This window comes from Bison bison, unplaced genomic scaffold, assembly GCF_000754665.1.
Source record: "Bison bison bison isolate TAMUID 2011002044 unplaced genomic scaffold, Bison_UMD1.0 scf7180017864295, whole genome shotgun sequence".
Lineage (NCBI taxonomy): Eukaryota > Metazoa > Chordata > Mammalia > Artiodactyla > Bovidae > Bison > Bison bison.
Genome location: NW_011494867.1, coordinates 12372357 through 12391942, shown reverse-complemented (window position 1 = coordinate 12391942; position 19586 = coordinate 12372357). Strand labels below are relative to the sequence as shown.

Below are 19586 nucleotides of genomic sequence, written 5' to 3'. Positions count from 1 at the left end.
CACCACCACCATCAGCAGCAGCCGGTGCCCCAGCAGCCGGCGCCCGCCCCGCCGCCCGGCTGTGTTGTGTGCACGTCATGCGGCTGCAGTGGGAGCTGCGGCTCGAGCGGCCTGACTGTCAGCTACGCCAGCTACTTCCAGCACCCGTTCTCGGGGCCCTCAGTCTTCCCCTTCCCGTTCCTGCCCTTCAGCCCCGTGTGCGGCAGCGGCTACATGGGTGCCCAGCAGTATGGCGGCGGCGCCTTCCCAGTCGTGCACTCGCCCTACGGTGGTGGCGTGGGCCCCGAGCCCGTGCTGGGTGGCCAGTCCGCCTTCACTGTCCCGCCTGTGCAGAACTTCATGGGGGCGGCGGGCGTCTACCAGGCCCAGGGCTTGGTGGGCAGTAGCAATGGTTCCAGTCACAAAAAGAGCGGGAACCTCTCGTGTTACAACTGTGGGGCCACCGGTCACCGCGCTCAGGACTGCAAGCAGCCGTCCATGGACTTCAATCGGCAAGGTAAAGGCTCTCGAGGTGGAGAGATCCAGACAGGAGTGTCCTTTTTATGAAAATAATAATCAACTTCCTTTTTTCTAAAGCAAGCAAGAAGTGATTTTCAAGTGCTCTCTGAAAAGGCACCAAACTCTTGATGGGCTGTGCAGTCCCCAGAGGGCAGCTTTGGTTCAGAGACTGTCTTTATGATTTCCGCCTGCTCCTCACTCCAGTGTGGCTCTCTGGCCGTGGCCCGACGGCTCCGCGGTCTGTTCTTTTGTGCCACGTGACTGGGGAGCAAGCGTGGGTGATTCAGAGCCACGCCCAGTGTTAACTGAGAACCGAGGGCGTGGCGTGTGAGTGCAGGCGCTGCCGATGGGACTCTGTCCCCGCTTGTGTCCCTGGTCCAGCGTGGCGTGGCCGTGGCCGCCGTGTGGCTCCGTGGTGTCCTCGCTCCCTGTGCTGTATCTTCTTCCTCCCCCCTCTCCTACTTCCACTCGCTATTTTTTTGTCTCCTTTAGTCAGGTGTGTGTCTGCTGTCGTTACCACACCAGGTTTGTTCTTGCTGTTTTTCTGGGCATGGGGATAGCTGGACAGTCAGCCACTTGCTTTCTGGAGAATTTTGAGGGGAGCTGCACAGACAGCCTGGAGTTGGGTCTGGTGGCAGGTGGGTTGCCTGTGGGCTGTGGCCACCCCCGTTGACAGAGATGGTGCTGCGTCTCCTGAGGCAGCGAACCCAGAGCCCTCTGTGGGGTCGGGCCTCCCTGGCCCTGCCCCAGGGAAGGGGCTGATTCTTGCTGTCTGAGCTCCCAAAGTTTGAGGGAAAGGACTGGGAACTCTGCAGTCTCTGCACCGTTTGTCTGATTTGATAAACTTTACAAAAGAGTTTTGGGGGTGCAGCAGGGGAATTGGGAGTGGTTAGAAGAGGTGGTTTAGATTTCCAGCACCCAAATCTTGACCAGTGACTCCGGAAATAACTTTGGACAGATCATGGCAGTAATTCTATGGTGATTCAAATTTGATCTCTTTTTTTTTTCCCCCCTTCTCTAGGTACTTTTAGGTTGAAATATGCCCCTCCAGCAGAAAGTCTGGACTCCACAGATTGATATTTTTCTCTGGCAACAGAACACTATTAAGCCATGGAGACCTAAGGAAAATTAAATACAAAACTGAGAAGTCTAGTTGCTGTTGAGCTTAATATTTTTAATCCAAAGGTGCTTTACTTTACTAGACTGGATAGAAAACCTAGCGTAGGAATGCATCAAACTCAGTTTTATTGCCAAAATCCTAGACGGGAGCTTGATGTCAGGACTGGCCTAGTGGGTATCTCCACTGTGGGTGAAAACTGGCCACCTCCACCCTTGGTCGCAATGCAGAGACCTGCCGTCTCCTGAAGAGCATTGCCGTAATTGGTCCTTCTAGGCTCACACGTAATTCCAGGGCAGCTACGTGAGGTTGGATCGAGAACTGAAGGTCGGAGTTCTCCAAGTGGAGTTCTACCAGTCGGACTCTTGACACCCCTGGTGAGGGAAAATGTCGCCTTTGTTTTGTTCTGTTTGTTCTGTTTCGTTCTTAACAGTGGTTAGGCACTAATCTCTGGGCTTTTTAAGGATTGCACTACAGAAGAATGTAAACTGATGTCAATCTCTGCAGTTCTGGGAGACAGACTCCCTGAGACCAGTCAGTGCAAGACACTCAGAGACTCCGTCTTTAGAGTCGGCACCAGCAGGCTACATGACTTAGTACACAAGAGGTGTTAGTGTTCCTTCCCTCCTTAAAAGCACTTGTAGCAGTTTTCAGGTTTTTATTTTTTCCTGCAAATACATTTAAACTACATTATTAAACAGAAATAGTTACTTGCAACAACTTAATTTCTAAAAGGGTCCAAGTCCCAGAGAATCCCTAGCTGTCAAAGCTTTGAGGACACCTTCCTTCCCAGCCCTTCAGAGCTTTGAGTCCTGTCGTCTTCCCCATGAAGGAACCCTGGCAGACGCGATAGCAGCACGGCCTCGTGATCGGCACTGATGGGAGGCTGCGTATCCTTAGCCAAGTTTGCAAGTTATTTTATCTCCCATGGACTTCCCAAGGACCCCAAGGCTCACTGCTAACGGATTCACACTTGAGACAGACCTTTCAACAATAATACAGTCCTACAATCTCTGAGCAAACGACTGAAATTTTCTCCTGTCAACTTCTTTTGTATTAGGCTCTGTATCAATAGTTAATTCCATTTAAAAATTACCGGAAAACTACAATAGAAAGTGGTTAAGACTCTGAAAGAGACTACACCGACAGGACAGAGCTACAAGACCTGCAGAAGTCTAGTTTTATCAAGGTGGGAAATACAGTCCACCACGCAGCTCTCAATTTTACCCCATGCAATGAGAGCTTTTGTTGTGAAAGTTAGGGACTTAAAGCTTCATGGCTAAAGGGAATTTTGTGCTTCAATAATACTGTTTTAAATGCTACAGCCTTCAATGTTAAAATACTGATTGGTAAGGCCTTGCCCAGGGATTTTCCAGTTGAATATTTAAAAGAGAAAATAATAATACACAGACCATTCTTAAAATGGACAATCAGCCTCATGCAAAATTGGTGTAAATCAAGAGTACCCTAGAATTTGAGGCATTGTGTTGTAAGGCTTCAAATTTTTCAGATCAGTTTCCTGGCTTCTTGGAAACTAAGGCAGAAAGTTGTTACTTTTTTTAATGAAAGGCTTTTAGTAGAGTTTTTTAGAGTTTTATTTTAGTAGTTTTGTTTCTATGCAATGCAGAATTGACAGACCTCTGTATTCTCTCTCCTTGGCACAGTGTTACCTACAGTTTTGAAGTAATGATGATGCTTACAACAGCTTTTTGGGGGAATGTTACATTGATCTCTTAAATTATAAACACTACAAAATGTCAAAATTGTGAGAACTGACACAACTTTGCCTTAAAGAGTACTAGACTGGAACTTGTCATATTATGTTTAAGGAAGACTTGGAGTGTTCATTGATGTTTACGATTTTAATATTTCTGAAGGCCGTTACAGTGGCCTGGATATGTGCTGAAAGCCAAACTTTTAAAATTTTTTGGTTTTTTTTTAAACAAAGAACTATTTTAAATAAATCCTATTTCAACACAGTGAAATTGTTGAAAACTGTCTCATAACAAAAGAGAAAAATCATATTTAGGGTTTTTTTTTTGTTTTAGTCGTCAGTATCGGGGAATGAAAGTGTCTGTTGTTACCCTTATAACTGTTTTGATAAATATTAGAGGTTAGCGTCAAATACAACAAAAAATCAGAACAAACTTCAACTTAAAGTATGACATTCAAATTGAGAGAAATAGGTTCAGACATTGTGTGGCTGTGTTCCAGTCATGAGAAGTCTCAGAGAAACTTCTAGTTGTCTTTGAAAATGCGTGTGGCCACTCAGAGTTGCTAACGGTAAAACATGAACACGGGACACACAGGCACAAAGCATTCAGCTGCCACCCCGTGAGACCTCTTCTCGAGTGAGCGGGTCCCATACTTGGGAATATTTGCTAGCAGTATCGTCTCTGATGAAATTTCTCTCCAGAAGCAACCACAGTCAGTGAGCCTAAAGAGCATTTGGCATTGCCTCAGAGGATGTCCTCATCAGCTAGAAACAGATCAGGCTGGCCCTTTGAATCAGTCACTGAAGTTGTGGGCTCAGTTTCTAAATGCTGGGGCCCCAGCCACTGTGCTCTGTGTGGTCTGTCATATCTTAAAGTTTCTATCCCCAAGAATGGGGAAAGTGGAATGTACAGATTGAAGTAGATACGTTGGGATAAAACACTAATTTTTTTTGTTTTGTTTTTTAAAGCAGAACACTCGATTTTCTACCTTATTTTCTAATTTTTATTTTATGATATTGAAAATTGGAAAGTGTATAAATGTTAAAAACTTCTAATTGCTAAAGAGCACTGAGAAAATGGGAGCTAGCACTTAGAATAATAAAGACAAAACTATTTTCTTGAAAGCAGGTATGTGATTGGATGTTTTTAAAAAAAAAAACCAGCATCATTTATAATCTCCAAAAGATTACATGAGTTCAGCTTGTTAATATAGTAGTCAGTAGGTTCAGTATTTTAATTTACCAATTTAGAATTCTAGGTCCTTTATCGCAAGAAGTCCCACAGTTAGTTTATACTGCACGCTGTGTGGAGGTGCAGAGCGGGTAGTAACTTTGCCTACCGTTACACGGCTGTCACGCGTTCCCGTCTGAGCACAGGCTGACCGAGGCTTGCATCTGTCCACTCACTCGTGTTGCTAGTGAGCACTTTCCTGAGCGGGACTTGGGTCGCACCCTCCTCGCTCCCTGTCACTGTCACTCTTCCTGCTTCTGTGGTGGCTTACTAGATGCCTTGCTAGTTTTACACGCTGATAACTGATGGCGTTACATGTCCAAGAGTCTTAAAGGTTGTAAGGGAAACCGTGACCCTGCTCAGCTCGACCACCCGTCCAGTGGATGGGCCCGTGGACCCTGAGTGAGGTGGCCGTCCTTTCCAAAGTGCAGATGACTCCCAAAGAATGAGGCAGGTGACATTTACATCCATGGGTTCTGAAGAGGCTCAATTAAAAGTCCTGAGGTTCTGAATCAAAGTGAGTATCTTTAATCAACACTTGCAAACTACGTACTGTGCTGGTTGAGGCCAAAGGTCAATGTTACTACACTGTTACTGGAGGGAGGGGCGCGCCGGCCAGTCCATCCCGGTGCTGTGAGGAGCCCCTCATGCGTAAAGTTCTTAGATGCACAAAGACAGGCTTTGGTACTGAAACTGAAGACCTCGTGTACTCAAGAATCTTCACAGCTTCTATTGGACATATTTCTTTTTAGGAATGAAGGAAAATTCTCCCATTTTTGAGCCATTCTTTTATGTCAATTCTACAAAATTGCATGTAACTTTATAAATATTTTTAAAAGATATAGTTTTGTAAATATTTAATATTCTGCTAATTTGATTTTGAATTGTAAATGTCAAGTATTCTGTTTTTGGGGTTTTTATGTTTTATTATACTTTGTTAAAAAGGAAAAATTGTACATTTTTAGAATGTTTTTATGAGTAAATTTAATGTACTGAAAATAAAAATTAAAAAAAAAAAGGTTCTTTTTATTAGGTCTTTGTCTCATATAATACAAGGCACATATCCTTTCCAATGGTGGCTTTTGATTTCCAAGCTATGGAGTCTGTTCCTTCTGCCGCCTTCTCAGTGTTACAAAAGGAATACCTGGTCTTAAATCCACTTTCTGTCTAGTTTCCTGGGTTTTTAAAAAATGTTCTATGTATGAATAGAAATGTGAATTGATTTGGGATTGGTTTTAAGGTCTTCCAGCTCCCAGTTCCATAATCAGGGTCAGCATTACTAGACCAAGTGTCCTTTGGACATTTCCAAACTCGTAGTGAGTGTGCCCTGGTGTCTGTGGCCATGTCCTCCCTGGACTCGGGATGGTGGCAGGCTAACAAGCATGTGTTTGCCCTGGTCTGCGGTGCTACCCTGAGCAGTGCAGGCCACAGAGAGAGAATTCAGGGACTTTCTCCCTAGCAGGAATCTCCAGTTTGGCTTGGTCTTCTCAGACTTCTGGATACCCGGAGAAAAACATATGCACATGCACGGTTCCAGGACTGGTCAGGGCTCCTGTCAGGTAAGTAGCATCAGGAGACACAGCTGGCCACTCCTGGGACCTGTTAGGTTGCAGCCCCCCAGATAGGGAAGGCCTCCCTTTCTGGTCACGCGCGGGGACTCCTAGGATGGGGATCACGTGCACACCTGCTGTTTACTGTGTACAGCCCCCGACCCAACCACGTCAGGCACCACGGACCACCTTGTAATGCCTTCCAGACCACACCCCACACACAGTCAATACTTCTTGTGTTGTACTTTAGTTCATTTAGAGCAGGTTTTCAAGTGCTTATTCCCACAAAACACCTACCTCCGACACCCCCCACACACACTTTGTGAGACATCTGTAATTTTAAGATAATTGAGTTTTTTGAAGGCAGGACACTTTGACCAACGTAAGGTGGAGCAAGGTCTCTTGCTCATAAGGCAGGGACCTTTAGAGGTGGGTGTCCCTCCACCCACAGTGAGACCAGCCTCAACACTCCTCACTTGGGAGGGTATTATCCCCGTGGCTTTGGATAGTACAGACTGCAAGTCTCAAATACTAAGCCATTAACTTGAACTTTGATGATAGTTTTTAGTTGTGCCTTTATTCACCTTAGTTCATTAAAAATGTTTTAAAGATCCTATAAATAGAGTGACCACCCATTAATGTGGGATATAAGTTAAGTCAGCCCTCTCAGCACGGTATTTTTGTCTTTAAAAAGCAGAGTTTCTTATAGGAATCTTATTGATCACACAGTAGTTACAAGAATGTCAGATATAATGATGTATACAATCTAAACAAGACAGGCTAATTAAGAATGTACATAATGTAAAAATATACATATTAAAAGTTACATGTGGACAGATGCATGCAGCAGGAAGAGCAGATTGGGGCTGAGCGCCCATATGCAGTAATATTGCTTTTTCTTCCTCAATTACAGTAAATAACTGCCACTAACAGATACAGGTTTTCCACACACATCTAGATACACAAGAGTGAACGGTGGCCTGCTGCGTGTACAGTCTCAAGTGGGTCTGATCCTTCTGTGGCAGCTCTCACAAAAAATGGTACATAGTGAACCCCATGCAGGTAGTAGGAAGCACTCGTTATTTACTCTAGTTGGACTTCAAAAATGTTTAACGTCTGACATCAGTATCTGTGAAGAACGTTTCCTTTTGCTATTTTCAAAATTGACATGCACATGGAGTGGGAGTATTTTGATGACTGCCTGACCTAACAGTGATAACTGAAATACTCTTAAAAATGTTTTAATAACATATTTTAGTCACACACAACATAAAACATGGATCATCTACAGCTACAAGCCAAAAGGCAGAAGAAGTATCTGAATCTCAATGCTTTTAGTTTCAGTATCCTGCAGCTTTCTACCTTTGTCCCAAAGAATGAAACCCATGTAACTGCTTGTTTATTTACCAAAGCAGGCACCATTCTGAGCTCTTAAGAGAATATTCAAAACAAAAAATGTCTTTCTCTAGGCCTTCTGAGAAACTTGACCAAAATTATAAATTATTCAAGGTTCCTATTGCGCAGTGGTGTTTTTCTGTGTTACTGTCTAGAGAACAAAGCAAATGAGAACTCTGGAACGAGAGTGCTAACTTGAAACACACTTACTAGCCAGTGGGGACCCTGAACAGCAGCACGGTTTCCTTATTTCCTGTACACCCCCATTCACCCTGCTTTTTGCCAACTATTATGGCAAATGCATTGGGGGTAGGTGGCTATACCTGACAACATATACTTAAAGATCCTCTCAAGGAGATTCCTCCAGTTGACTGCAAACCCTTCTATAAAAAGTTGGCAGCTTCTGTGAACCTAGAGAAGACAATGTCTCTCTGAATGCTCAAAACTGCAAGTTTCTTTTGGGGGAAAAAAACATTAACTTGAAGGTCTATTTTATTGGCAACTTATAATGCAAAGTATTTTATTTTTAAACATTAAATTTAAAAACAAGATAGCCTAGGTGAAATAATAAAGTTTCCCAAAGCTGAATGTGCTCATCTGGAGCTCAGTTTTTCTGTTTGAAGTACAAAAAAACAACTTCCTAAAACTCCTAGGCAGGAAACTACTGTTTTGATGATCGGTGATTAGATGAACTGATCAACCTCAGTTGGTAATATCCCTTTTTTATTCCTTGGTAAGGGTTTAAAAAATTCTGTAACACGCATTTTTCTTTTAGTCTTACACAGATAATTTCATTCCAAAAGTCTCCTGAGAGGCGTATACCATATACAGGAATCCATCTTCATCCTTCTCGCTTTCATACACTTCACAAATCGGAGTGGACACACTCACCATGCTATGTCCATTCACTAACAGGAAGAAGGCTTGATTAGCATTGAGCTGTAAGCGCCTTCTGTTGAAAGAAAACATGTGAAGAAATATTGATACATCAGTACACAGGGAGAATGTACAAAACATCGCCCACATTGGATCAGTATAAAAGTATAAAGTGAAGTGAAAGTGAAGTTGCCCAGTCGTGTCCGACTCTTTGCGACCCCATGGACTGTAGCCAACCAGGCTCCTCCATCCATGGAATTTTCTAGGCAAGAGTACTGGTTACCATTTCCTTCTCCAGGGGATCTTCCTAACCCAGGGATCGAACCCAGGTCTCCCACATTGTGGGCAGATGCTTTACTGTCTGAGCCACCAGGGAATCCCATAGAAGTATAAAGATTTTGCTAATGTTGCTTCTGGCAAAATGCAATATGACTTAACTGATGATTTGAATTTCTTCTCACAAAGCACAAAATGTTTTCTATGACTATATGCATGATAAGTATTAACGATAACCCTTGAGAGATCATTCTTACTACACTCCTTAGGCCAGTTTTAAACTAGTATGCTGGACTTTCCTGGTGGCTCAGTGGATAAAAATCTGTTAATGCAGGGGACACAGGTTCAATCCCTGGTCCGGGAAGATTCCACATGCTTTGTGATAGCAACTAATTAAGCCCATGTACCAAACTGCTGAGCTCGCATGGTATCTACATAGATGTCAGGATGAAGAATCAGAAAACACTTGAGATGCAGCAGGTAAGAAATCTGAAGACTCAGAAATGGAACGCCTTATAGTGTTACTAAGTTGCACATATTTTTATCAGAACTAGATGGCAGATTTATCTGTAAGCCTGTTAAAGAATGAGAAGTTACCCAAAGAAATAAGTTTAAAAGATGATTAAATACCTTATTATCTTGATGAGCTCACTCATGTTGACATGATCAGGCACCAGAAACTTTGTTTTATCCAGGACAGGAAGCTGTTTCTCACCTTTGTATCGTTCTATTATTACCTAGAAAAGAAGCCACAAAAGTGGTTTTTAAAATAGCCATTAACAATGAAAAGTAGTTAAAATACTCCCTTTGTTGTAACTGGCACATGCCAAAACAGGGTTTACAACAGCACACTTGTTCCTTATGAAATACAGTGCACGAGACAACACGGCTGCCTTCAGAGAAGGGCAGGGGTGCCACCAGGGGGGAAAGTGCTGTGCCTTCTGTTATTTGCAACTATGAAAATACACTACAGAAGAAGAGACCCCAAGCCCTAAAAGAACAGAGATGCTGAGTACCAGCTTTAATGATCTCAATCTACACCAATTCCACTACCTGTGACATGACGAGAGTTTTAATAAAACTTTAAGATCTTAAGTATGGTAATAGACTCAAATGCTAAGTAAATATCTGACAAGTAGAGATCACGATTAGCTGGTCTGGAGACAATTTTTTATTTTTGTTTTTGTTTTTTTTTTTGCAGACTTCTCAGAGATTCTGTTACTTTGATAAAATATCTTTGCTTTTTTAACAAATGAGTTTTAAAAGAATCTTGAACCACGCAGTGATCAAAAATAGTTCCACATTACGACTTAAATCCATTAGCTTCTTGCCATACTTCCTTCCTGTAAAGGAAAAAAGTTGTTTTTTGGTGGTAAGCCACATTATATAAGCTATGACTGCAGACTAGTGACTGCCCATGAGCCTTAGTATTACCTATTTACTGAGCACCATGGATAGCCTTCCCCATGTAGAGCGATTCTTTAGCCTGCTGTTATAACAACAAGAAGTTGTAAGGCTGCTGCTAAGTCGCTTCAGTTATATCCAACTCTCTGCGACCCCTGAGACAGCAGCCCACCAGGCTCCCCCATCCTTGGGATTCTCCAGGCAAGAACACTGGAGTGGGTTGCCATTTCCTTCTCCAAGTTGTAAGGCAGGAATGGGGAATCTTTAGGAGAGTTTAAATGCTTATATATATACTGTTCCACTGTATGGGGCCTACATGAGGTTCTGTAAGGCAAGCCAAGCTGTCGTCACCTTCCCTGGCAAGATCAATAGCTTTCTGTATCTACGAGGTATGTTCAAAACATGGTATCTGCAAGTAAGAATATGACTTCTGCAAAAACCCTGAAACTACTAGCAAAAAGATGACTGAAAATGTATGCAAACATTCATATTTCAAAAGGAGGTTATGGAACAATACTAGTGGACTGTTGGGCTGGTTATTTTGATTCCAATGACTGCCAAGTACCTGCTAGCAAATAGACACAGCAGGTACTCAAAAGTGAAGAAAAACCTTAAAATTAGGGAAATTACCCAGAAACCTCATGCCCAGGTCATATGTAGGCCTAAGCGTGAAGACAGACTGAAATTTCCAACCAGTCTAAGAAACACAGCAAACATACGTTTAAGTACAGGATCCTCCAGTCCTGCCCTGCTGAGCAGACCCTTCCTATCATCTCTTCTGTCTACTTCACAACCCTAATCCCAGATCTTCCCATCTTCTCTTCCCTCACTTTGGTACGAAATGATCAATCAGAAAGCCAACTATGGAAGCTTCTGCAGAAGTTAGCAGTGGATACAGTCTGTAAGAGGTGACAATCATGTCCCCAGAATTATGCACATTTTCCCAGCCACGTGGGATCGGATTCTCTTCCCATTTTACAGATGAAGATACAGCAGCTCCTCTCAGAATTTTAGTAATTAGCCCAAGATCACTTAGTAACCCTGAACCTAGGGCCACAATTCCGCCTCTGTCTGAAGCCACAAGCTCCTTGACCATTTCTCCCTAGACCTAGTGTCATAACAGGAACTATTTAAGGTCCACCACCAAAGGACCCAGGGCACAGCACATGTGGGCCCTTACACTAGGAGCAGCATCTTTTCCCCCATCTCCTGCAAAGAAACCGAACATAAGAAGTCTTCTTTCTCTGGGGCCAAGTCAGGCAGCCTCGACTGTACAGTCACAGTTAAGTCTTGCTGCTGCTGCTGCTGGTAAGTCGCTTTAGTCGTGTCCGACTCTGTGCGACCCCAGAGACGGCAGCCCAACAGGCTTCCCCGTCCCTGGGATTCTCCAGGCAAGAACACTGGAGTAGGTTGCCATTTCCTTCTCCAATGCATGAAAGTGAAAAGTGAAAGTGAAGTCGCTCAGTCATGTCCGACTCTTATCGACCCCATGGACTGCAGTCCACCAGGCTCCTCCATCCATGGGGTTTCCAGGCAAGAGTACTGGAGTGGGGTGCCATTGCCTTCTCCAGTTAAGTCTTGAGAGATACTGATTCTCCCACAGTTGTAGTCTCTGCTTCCTTCAGAAGAGGGTGGACACCACCCTTCTTTGATAAAGTATCAACAGATCTAGCCCCCTTATCCCTTCTCTACCAAGTAAAATTTACATGGCTTGTGAAGTGTGTAACATTAAGGCAGCAGACTCAGACTTGGGAGGAAACAGTGATCAGATTACACCGCAGATGAAGACGCCTCCATTCCAGGTCACTAAACAAACACACTGGTTGCATGGTTGTAGATTCCTGCAGAAGCCATCAGGCAGTCACATGGAGAAGCACTACTGAAGCAGTGCTCCCTTCTGTGTACATTAACAATAACTGAAACAGAGATGACCTACCGGGATTTTGGTAGGATGCTGCTCTCGGATAAGTCGGACATCTTCTACTCTTTGTTCTGTAAAGAAAGGAAGAAACACCGGCATTATTAAGGGCCAAAAATCCAACTTATTTTCTGCACTGGTAGACTTCCATATCTGACCCCACCTATCCTTAGCTGTGGCAGAGCAAAGCAGTAAAAACATCTTCCCTAGAACTGAGAGAAACCAAACACTAACACCTCATATCTCGCAAAGGTTAGTATGCAAGGTTAACATACAGACACTGGTTGCATTTCTCTACATTAACAATGAGATATCAGAAAAGTAATGTAATATATATATATATATATGTATGTATATGTATATCTTTTAAAGCTGCATCAAAAACAAAATGAGACTTGGGAATAAACCTAACCAAAGAGGTGAATCACTTATACATTGAGAGCTATAAAACATTAATAAAATTAATGTTGATTCAAAGAAATGGAAATATATCCCATGCTCTTGGAGTGGAAGAATATTGTTAAAGTAGCCACACTACACAAAGCAATCTACAGATTTAATGTAATCCCTATCAAGTTACCCTTGCACAGAACTAGACCAAATAATCCTAAAAGCTACATAGAACCACAGAAGACCCAGAATTGCCAAAGCAATCCTGAAGAAAAAGAACAAAGCAAGAGGAATAACTTTCCAGACTTCAAACAATACTACAAAGCTATGGTAATCAAAACTGTGTTAGTCGCACAAAAACAGACATATGGATCAGTGGAACAGAACAGAGCACCCAGAAATAAATCCACACACCTACAGTCAATTAATCTTTGACAAAGAAGGCAAGAACATACAATGGAAAAATGTCTCTTCAGCAAGTGGTACTGGAAAATCTGGACAGCTACATGTAAATCAGTGTTAGAACACACTCTTACTATTCACAAAAATAAACTCTAAATGGTTTAAAGACCTAAATGTAAGAGGACACCATAAAAATCCTAGAAGACAGTACAGGTAAAACATTCCCTGACATAAATCTTCACAGTGTTTTCTTAGTCTCCCAAGGCAACAGAAATAAAAGCAAAATAAACAAACAGGACCTAATCAAACTTACAAGCTTTTGCACAGCAAAGGAAACATTTAAAGGAACAAAAAGATGACCTACAGAGGGGGAGAAAAATATCTGCAAATGATGCAGCTGACAAGGGCTTAATTTCCAAAATATACAAACAGTTCATACAACTCAACAACAAAACAAACAATCCAATTAAAAAATAACCAGAAGACCTAAATAGACATTTCTACAAAGACATCCAACAGGCACACAAAAAGATGCTCAACATAACTAATAATTATCATGTATCAAAACTACAGTGAGTTGTTTATCATCTACACTGATCAGAATGGCCATCATTAAAAAACCTACAAATAAATACTGGAGAGGGTGTGGAGAAAAGGGAACCCCACTACTGTTGGTGGGAATGTAAGCTGGTGTAGCCACTATGGAAAACAGTAAGGAGTGCCTCAAAAAACAAAAAGCAGAACTACCATATGACCCTGCAATCCCACTCCTGAGCATATATATATCTAAAGAAAACTAACTTGAAAAGATACATGCACCCCAATGTCCACAGCAGCACTATTCATGACAGACCAGACAAAAAAGCAACCGAAGTGTCTATCAACAGAGGAATGGATAAAGATGTGGTATATACATACAATGGAGTATTATTCAGCCAAAAAGAATGAAATAATGCCATCTACAGCCACATGGATAGACCTAGAGATTATCATACTAAGCAAAGTAAGAGAAAGACAAATATATGATATCACTAATATGTGAAACCTAAAATATGACAAATGAATTTATCTATGAAACAGAAATAGACTCAAATACATAGAGAATGGATTTGTGGTTGCCAAAGGGCAGGGAGGAGGGGGAGTGTTAGATTGGGAGTTTGGTATCAGCAGATGCAAACTATTATATAAAGAATGCATAAACAAGGTCCTATTTTATAGTAAGGGAACTATATTTAATATCCTATAATAAATCATAGTGAAAAATTAAAGATTCGATGAGATCATTGGTACACCCCTTGCAAATATCTGCACATAGTAAATGGTTAATAAATGCTCCATTATTCAATATGAAATAATGTCATTTGCAACAACATGGATGGACCTAGAGATTATCATATTGAGTAAGTCAGAGAAAAACAAGTATCATATGACATCACTTACAGTAGAATCTAAAAAGTGATACAAATGAATTTATTAATACAAACGGTTTGGAGTGCTTCTGGGTGGAAGGAGAATGCAATTACCAAACTCCAAGGAGACAGAAACTCCTGTGTTCAGCACTCTTCCTCACCCCATGCATCTCTTCCTCACCCCATGCATCTCTTCCTCACCCCATGCATCTCTTCCTCACCCCATGCATCTCTTCCTTCAGCTGTTCCCTGGCAGGCTTTCATAGCCTTCATATTAGGTTGGTGCAAAAGTAATTGCGGTTTTGCACTGTTGAACTTCACCATTTGATACTGGAATACATTCTGAAATAAATGTGGTTATGCTATACATCATTTTAATGTGAATTTCTCACTTTATTTTTTTTTGCTGATAGCATTACTTGCTGTTTATTTTTTATCTATTTTAGACTATAGTAATGATGTACAAAAAGCAAATCTGAGCAATTTTTTAATGAGTTCAAAACGGGTCATAAAACATCAGAGACAACTTGCAGCATCAACAACACATTTGGCCCAACTTCTTTGATGGTTCAAAGAAGTTTTGCAAAGGAGATGAAAGCCCTGAAGATGAGGATTGTAGTGGCCAGGCATCAGAGGTTGACAATGACCAATTGAGAGGATCACTGATGTTGCAAGAGAAGTTGCCAAAGAACTCAATGTCGACCATCCTATGGTCCTTCAGCATTTGAAGCAAACTGTAAAAGTGAAACGCTCAGTAAGTGGGTGCCTTGTGTTGTTTAGTTGCTAAGTCGTGTCTGACTCTTTCTGACCCCATGGACTTTAGCACACCAGGCTTTCCTGTCGTTCCCTTCTGCGGGAGTTTGCTCAAACTCATGTCTGTTGAGTCAGTGATGCCATCCAACCATCTCATCCTGTCATCCCCTTCTCCTGCTGCCCTCAACAGTTCCCAGCATCGGGGTCTTATTTCCAATGAGTCACCTCTTCGAATCATGGCCAAAGTACTGAAGCTTCAGCATCAGTCCTTCCAGTGAATATATTCAGGGTTGATTTCCTTTAGGATGGACTGGTTTGATCTCTTTGCTGTCCAAGGGACTCTCAAGAGTCTTCTCCAGCACCACAGTTCAAAAGCATCAATCCTTCCGTGCTCAGCCTTTTTTATGGTCCAACTCTCACATCCACACATGACTACTGGAAAACCATAGGTTTGACTATATGGACCTTTGTGGCAAAGTGATATCTGCTTTTTAATATGCTGTCTAGGTTGATCACAGCTTTTTCTTCCAAGGAGCAAGTGTCTTTTAATTTCATGGCTGCAGTGAGCATCCACAGTGATTTTGGAGCCCAGGAAAATAAAATCTGTCACTGTTTCCACTTTTTCCCCATTTATCTGCCATGAAATGATGGAACTGGATGCTATGATCTTAGTTTTTTGAATGCTGAGTTAGCAGACTGAAAATAAAAAAGAAAATCATCATTCTAAAGTGTTGTCTTCTCTTATTCTATACAAAAACAAAGAAGCATTTCTCTATTGCATTGTGACGTGTGACAAAAAGTGGATTTTATATGACAACCAGTGACTGACTACCAGCTCAGTGGCTGGACCGAGAAGAAGCTCCAAGTGTAAGTGTTAGTTGCTCAGTCGTGCCCAGCTCTTTGAAACCCCATGGACTGGATCTGAGGCTATCGCCAGGTAGTGTCACAACTGAGTTAAACAGGACAATGAGCTGAATTGCTTGTTGTGTGGAAAAACACTTATGTCTGGTGTCAGAAGTGAGTCATACACACACACACAAAAAAGTGAGCCACAGTGTTCAGGACAGTACTGTCAAGTAGAAGAAACACAAAGGCAGAGTTTTTCTTTACATCATCCTTTGAACTCCTCTCTATTTCTGGGGTGTCACTGATACTGCATCACTTCTCTCAGCTCTGTCCTTATATCTGTTCTATCCCAGAAAAGATGCTGAACCACCTATACTCCACTACCAGCCCTCTTCATAACAAAAATCTTTATCTTGTCAGAGCAGATTTCACAAGCAAAGGGAAATCATAATTTACTTAAATCACTGCAGCCAATAAATAATAAGTTTAACATACCCTGAGATGTTTCACATTTAAAAGCTTATCCAAATAAATTTAAGGTAAAAGGAATCACATGGCATCACCAACTCGATGGACATGAGTTTGAACAAGCTTCGAGAGTTGGTGATGGACAGGGAAGCCTGGTGTGCTGCAGTTCATGGGTTTGCAAAGAGTCGGACACGACTGAACTGAACTAAAAAGGAATCACTCAAGCTTAAGGATGAAAGATTTTTTATATAAGGAGAACAGGTTTATTATGGTTAAGTGGGGAAGGGAAAAGCAAAATGGACTAAATGTTGGGCTTCAAACCATAGTGTCAAAGCTTTATCTTGATTCATCCCCCAAAGTGAAAGTGAAGTCACTCAGTCGTGTCCGACTCTTAGCGACCCCATGGACTGCAGCCCACCAGGCTCCTCCATCCATGGGGTTTCCAGGCAAGAGTACTGGAGTGGGGTGTCATTGCCTTCTCCAGTTAAGTCTCGAGAGATACTGATTCTCCCACAGTTGTAGTCTCTGCTTCCTTCAGAAGAGGGTGGACACCACCCTTCTTTGATAAAGTATCAACAGATCTAGCCCCCTTATCCCTTCTCTACGTCCGACTTATCCTAGAGCAGCATCCTATCAAAATCCCGGTAGGTCATCTGTTTCAGTTATTGTTAATTTATCCCCAAAATATGGCCCAAAAAGGAAGGCAAAAATGATCATTTTCACTGAGGAAGACAAGTGACTTCCTTAAGATGACAAGAGTAATATCATTAGCGTCCTGGCCAGCTGCAATGAAAATCCAGCGGTAAGCCTTGAGAAATTAAATATAAATGTAGTATATGCTGAAACCTCTTTGAGTAGAAGGCTGCTTTCAGAGGCCAGCAGTATATTTAACAAAAGCATTACCAACACCACTGATCAACGGCATAAAAGAACACTTCTTTCACTCAGTTACTTTCTTAGCACTGTTACGATCTGTTTATCATTTGCCTTTCTCAACAGACTGCCCCGGCTTCAGTCACTTCTGTATTCCCCCAGGGCTCAGGCTTGTACAAAGATGAAATGGAAGCATAATAAATATTTCCCCCAATATGCCTAGAAATAAACAATGTAAAATCCCACCCATCCAGGAGTGACATAGCTTAAGCTCAGGGAGTGTTATCTAGGTGTTGGCATAAACTCACTCTTCAGTCTACCTGTTAGAGTAATTGGAGTTATTTATTCTAGACTACTACATCAACTTCTGAGAGAACGCAGACCCATTTTGTTATTGATGGTGAAGCTTAAGATCTAGGTTTAACATTGAATCTCAGCAGATTATGTCTAGGAGACAGATCTGTTATTAAACTAGGGCAACCCAAAAGAAAATGGAGTGAAATTATGACATTTGAGAAAACTGAATCCAAAAATATTTGCTCAAGTATAGCTTTAAAGTTCACAAAATTATTCAAAATATTTGTAAGGACACATCACTGCCTCTTGACTCAGTGCTAGTCCACTTCATGTACTGGCTACCTCCTGGAGGATGGGAAGAATTCCTACCAGAAGGGCTGAAGGACAAGTCCAGACTTTGCCACTAGGTGGACCATGATCTCCACCTCTCAGGGCCCCACCCAGTTTCCTTGGCTACAAAAGGAAGTCCTTGTTTTGGGTGAGCTCTAAGATTCCTCTCAACCCTGGTAGAATATATGTATCAGAGCTATACTCAATTTTTAATTAACCCAAACTCACTCACTTGGGAAGAGTACTTATTGCTCAAGCTAACTGGGGCTGGTCTTAGGTTCTACAAAAAGGGTATCTCCAAAGAACTGATTGACTCATTTACTGTGCTACAAAATAATTTCAGTGCTGATTATCATGATCAACAGCAAAGAAAGGCAGTAGCCATTAAATGATACATTCTTCTGCAAAATGACTATTAAGCCCTTAAAAAAAAAAAGGAGAGGGTAATACTAATTCTTCTAACAAGGAGAAAATATACCTTTTTTATTGATGTTAGATGGACGTGAGTCTGAGTGAACTCCGAAGTTGGTGATGGACAGGGAGGCCTGGAGTGCTGAGATTCATGGGGTCGCAAAAAGTCTGACACGACTGAGCGACTGAACTGAACTGAACTGAACCTACTGTAGTCATCATTGCACAAGATATGTAAACCAAGTCATCACGCTGGATACCTTAAATTTACACAGTAATGAATGTCATTTCTCAATAAAAGTACACACACACAAAAATGAATCAAGAGTCAGGAGACAAGGGAGGAAAAAAAAAAGGAGTGGTAGTAAATAAAGGTGAACAAAGAGGAAAGCCCACAAATATAGTATAGGCAACATACACAAATGGAGAAAAACTAAGGCATTCCTGCTGGTTTACCCTCAGGGCCACAGGCACCAGGTGAATTCCTTCTAATTCATTATTTTATTGTCATTTATTTTCACTTTTATTCTCATTATTCCTCACTTTTCCTACTCTACCTACTCTTCTCCAAGGATTTTTCTAGATAACCTAAAAGTACTCTAAGCAAAAAGAAAGTTAACTATTGTATCCAGTCATGAGAAAACGGGCATCTTTCCCATACAAACGTCCCCAGTTAACTTTTAATGCCAGTAACGAAAGAAGCCAGGTACAATGGCAAATCTGCTCCCAGGGCTGCACAAAAACTAATATTCACGAATATCTTAGTTCACAAAGGTCACTACAGACAAAATTTCTTTTAAAAAAAAAAAGGAAAGACACCTCTAAGTCTTGCTAACCAGCCAACTGCTTCAAGAGGCTGAAAGGATATGCTCTTCAGATCACTATGAATTTCATTTTTTGGAGTTTCTTAAGCACAGGAAATAATTATCGATAATGAGATCTACAAAACCATATCCAGGTTCAAATGAACGCTTGCCTCTTTTCCAGACTCCGGGAAACTAGACTAAAGTAAGACAGCAGAGATACTACTCAAGATCCTGAAGAAGATTAAGACAGGAAGGAACGCTGGTCCCGCCCTACTCCACCTGGCCTGAGATAAACAAGCCCTACACAGGGGATATACAAGGAGGCCACGCCGTTATTGCAGCACTGTCTTGCTTTAAAAGGAGCACCAATCACTTCCTTCCCATCGGTGTTGTGCAGGAGTAAGTATTGTGATGGTGTTACTTTCGGTTTCCACCAAACACCAGCGTGCTAAGTAGGGACTCCAGCCCGAACTGGGAGAGAACGGATTTGCCGCTGGTGTCAAAGAATGCTGTCGCTAGCCAGTGAGAAGAAGAGCCACCCACCCTCGCGCTTGTGCCACAAATAGGACCAAGACGTCGCAGCCATGCGGGGCTGCAGGGGAAGGGGCGGGCGTGAGGACCC

The 19586-nt window shown here is 42.1% G+C and overlaps 2 protein-coding genes across 2 annotated transcripts in view; one reads left to right on the top strand and one right to left on the bottom strand.

The window, feature by feature from the left end:
- The window catches only part of ZCCHC14 (zinc finger, CCHC domain containing 14), a 48152-nt gene extending 42574 nt beyond the window's left edge, over positions 1–5578 (top strand). Inside the window, exons 13-14 of the mRNA XM_010850873.1 lie at positions 5–496; positions 1520–5578. Coding sequence (XP_010849175.1) covers positions 5–496; positions 1520–1575 — 548 coding nt within the window. The 3' untranslated portion in view covers positions 1576–5578. The remainder of the gene's footprint in view (positions 1–4; positions 497–1519) is intronic.
- A 1090-nt stretch (positions 5579–6668) lies between these two features.
- MAP1LC3B (microtubule-associated protein 1 light chain 3 beta) lies at positions 6669–15198 on the bottom strand. The gene is made up of 4 exons (XM_010850843.1): positions 15159–15198; positions 11998–12053; positions 9288–9394; positions 6669–8457 (listed from the first exon to the last, which is right to left on the bottom strand). The coding sequence occupies exons 1-4, from the start codon at positions 15169–15171 to the stop codon at positions 8283–8285; spliced, it is 351 nt and encodes a 116-aa protein (XP_010849145.1). The 5' UTR covers positions 15172–15198; the 3' UTR covers positions 6669–8282.
- Positions 15199–19586: the final 4388 nt, after the last annotated feature.

Bases quoted from the DNA above. Each gene is read 5' to 3' on its own strand.
- MAP1LC3B (XM_010850843.1), bottom strand. The intron at 9,395-11,997 runs GTAGGTCATCTC...CTTCTTTTCTAG, and splicing joins AGCATCCTACCAAAATCCCG to GTAATAATAGAACGATACAA. The intron at 8,458-9,287 runs GTATTTAATCAT...TTCTTTCAACAG, and splicing joins GAGCTCATCAAGATAATAAG to AAGGCGCTTACAGCTCAATG.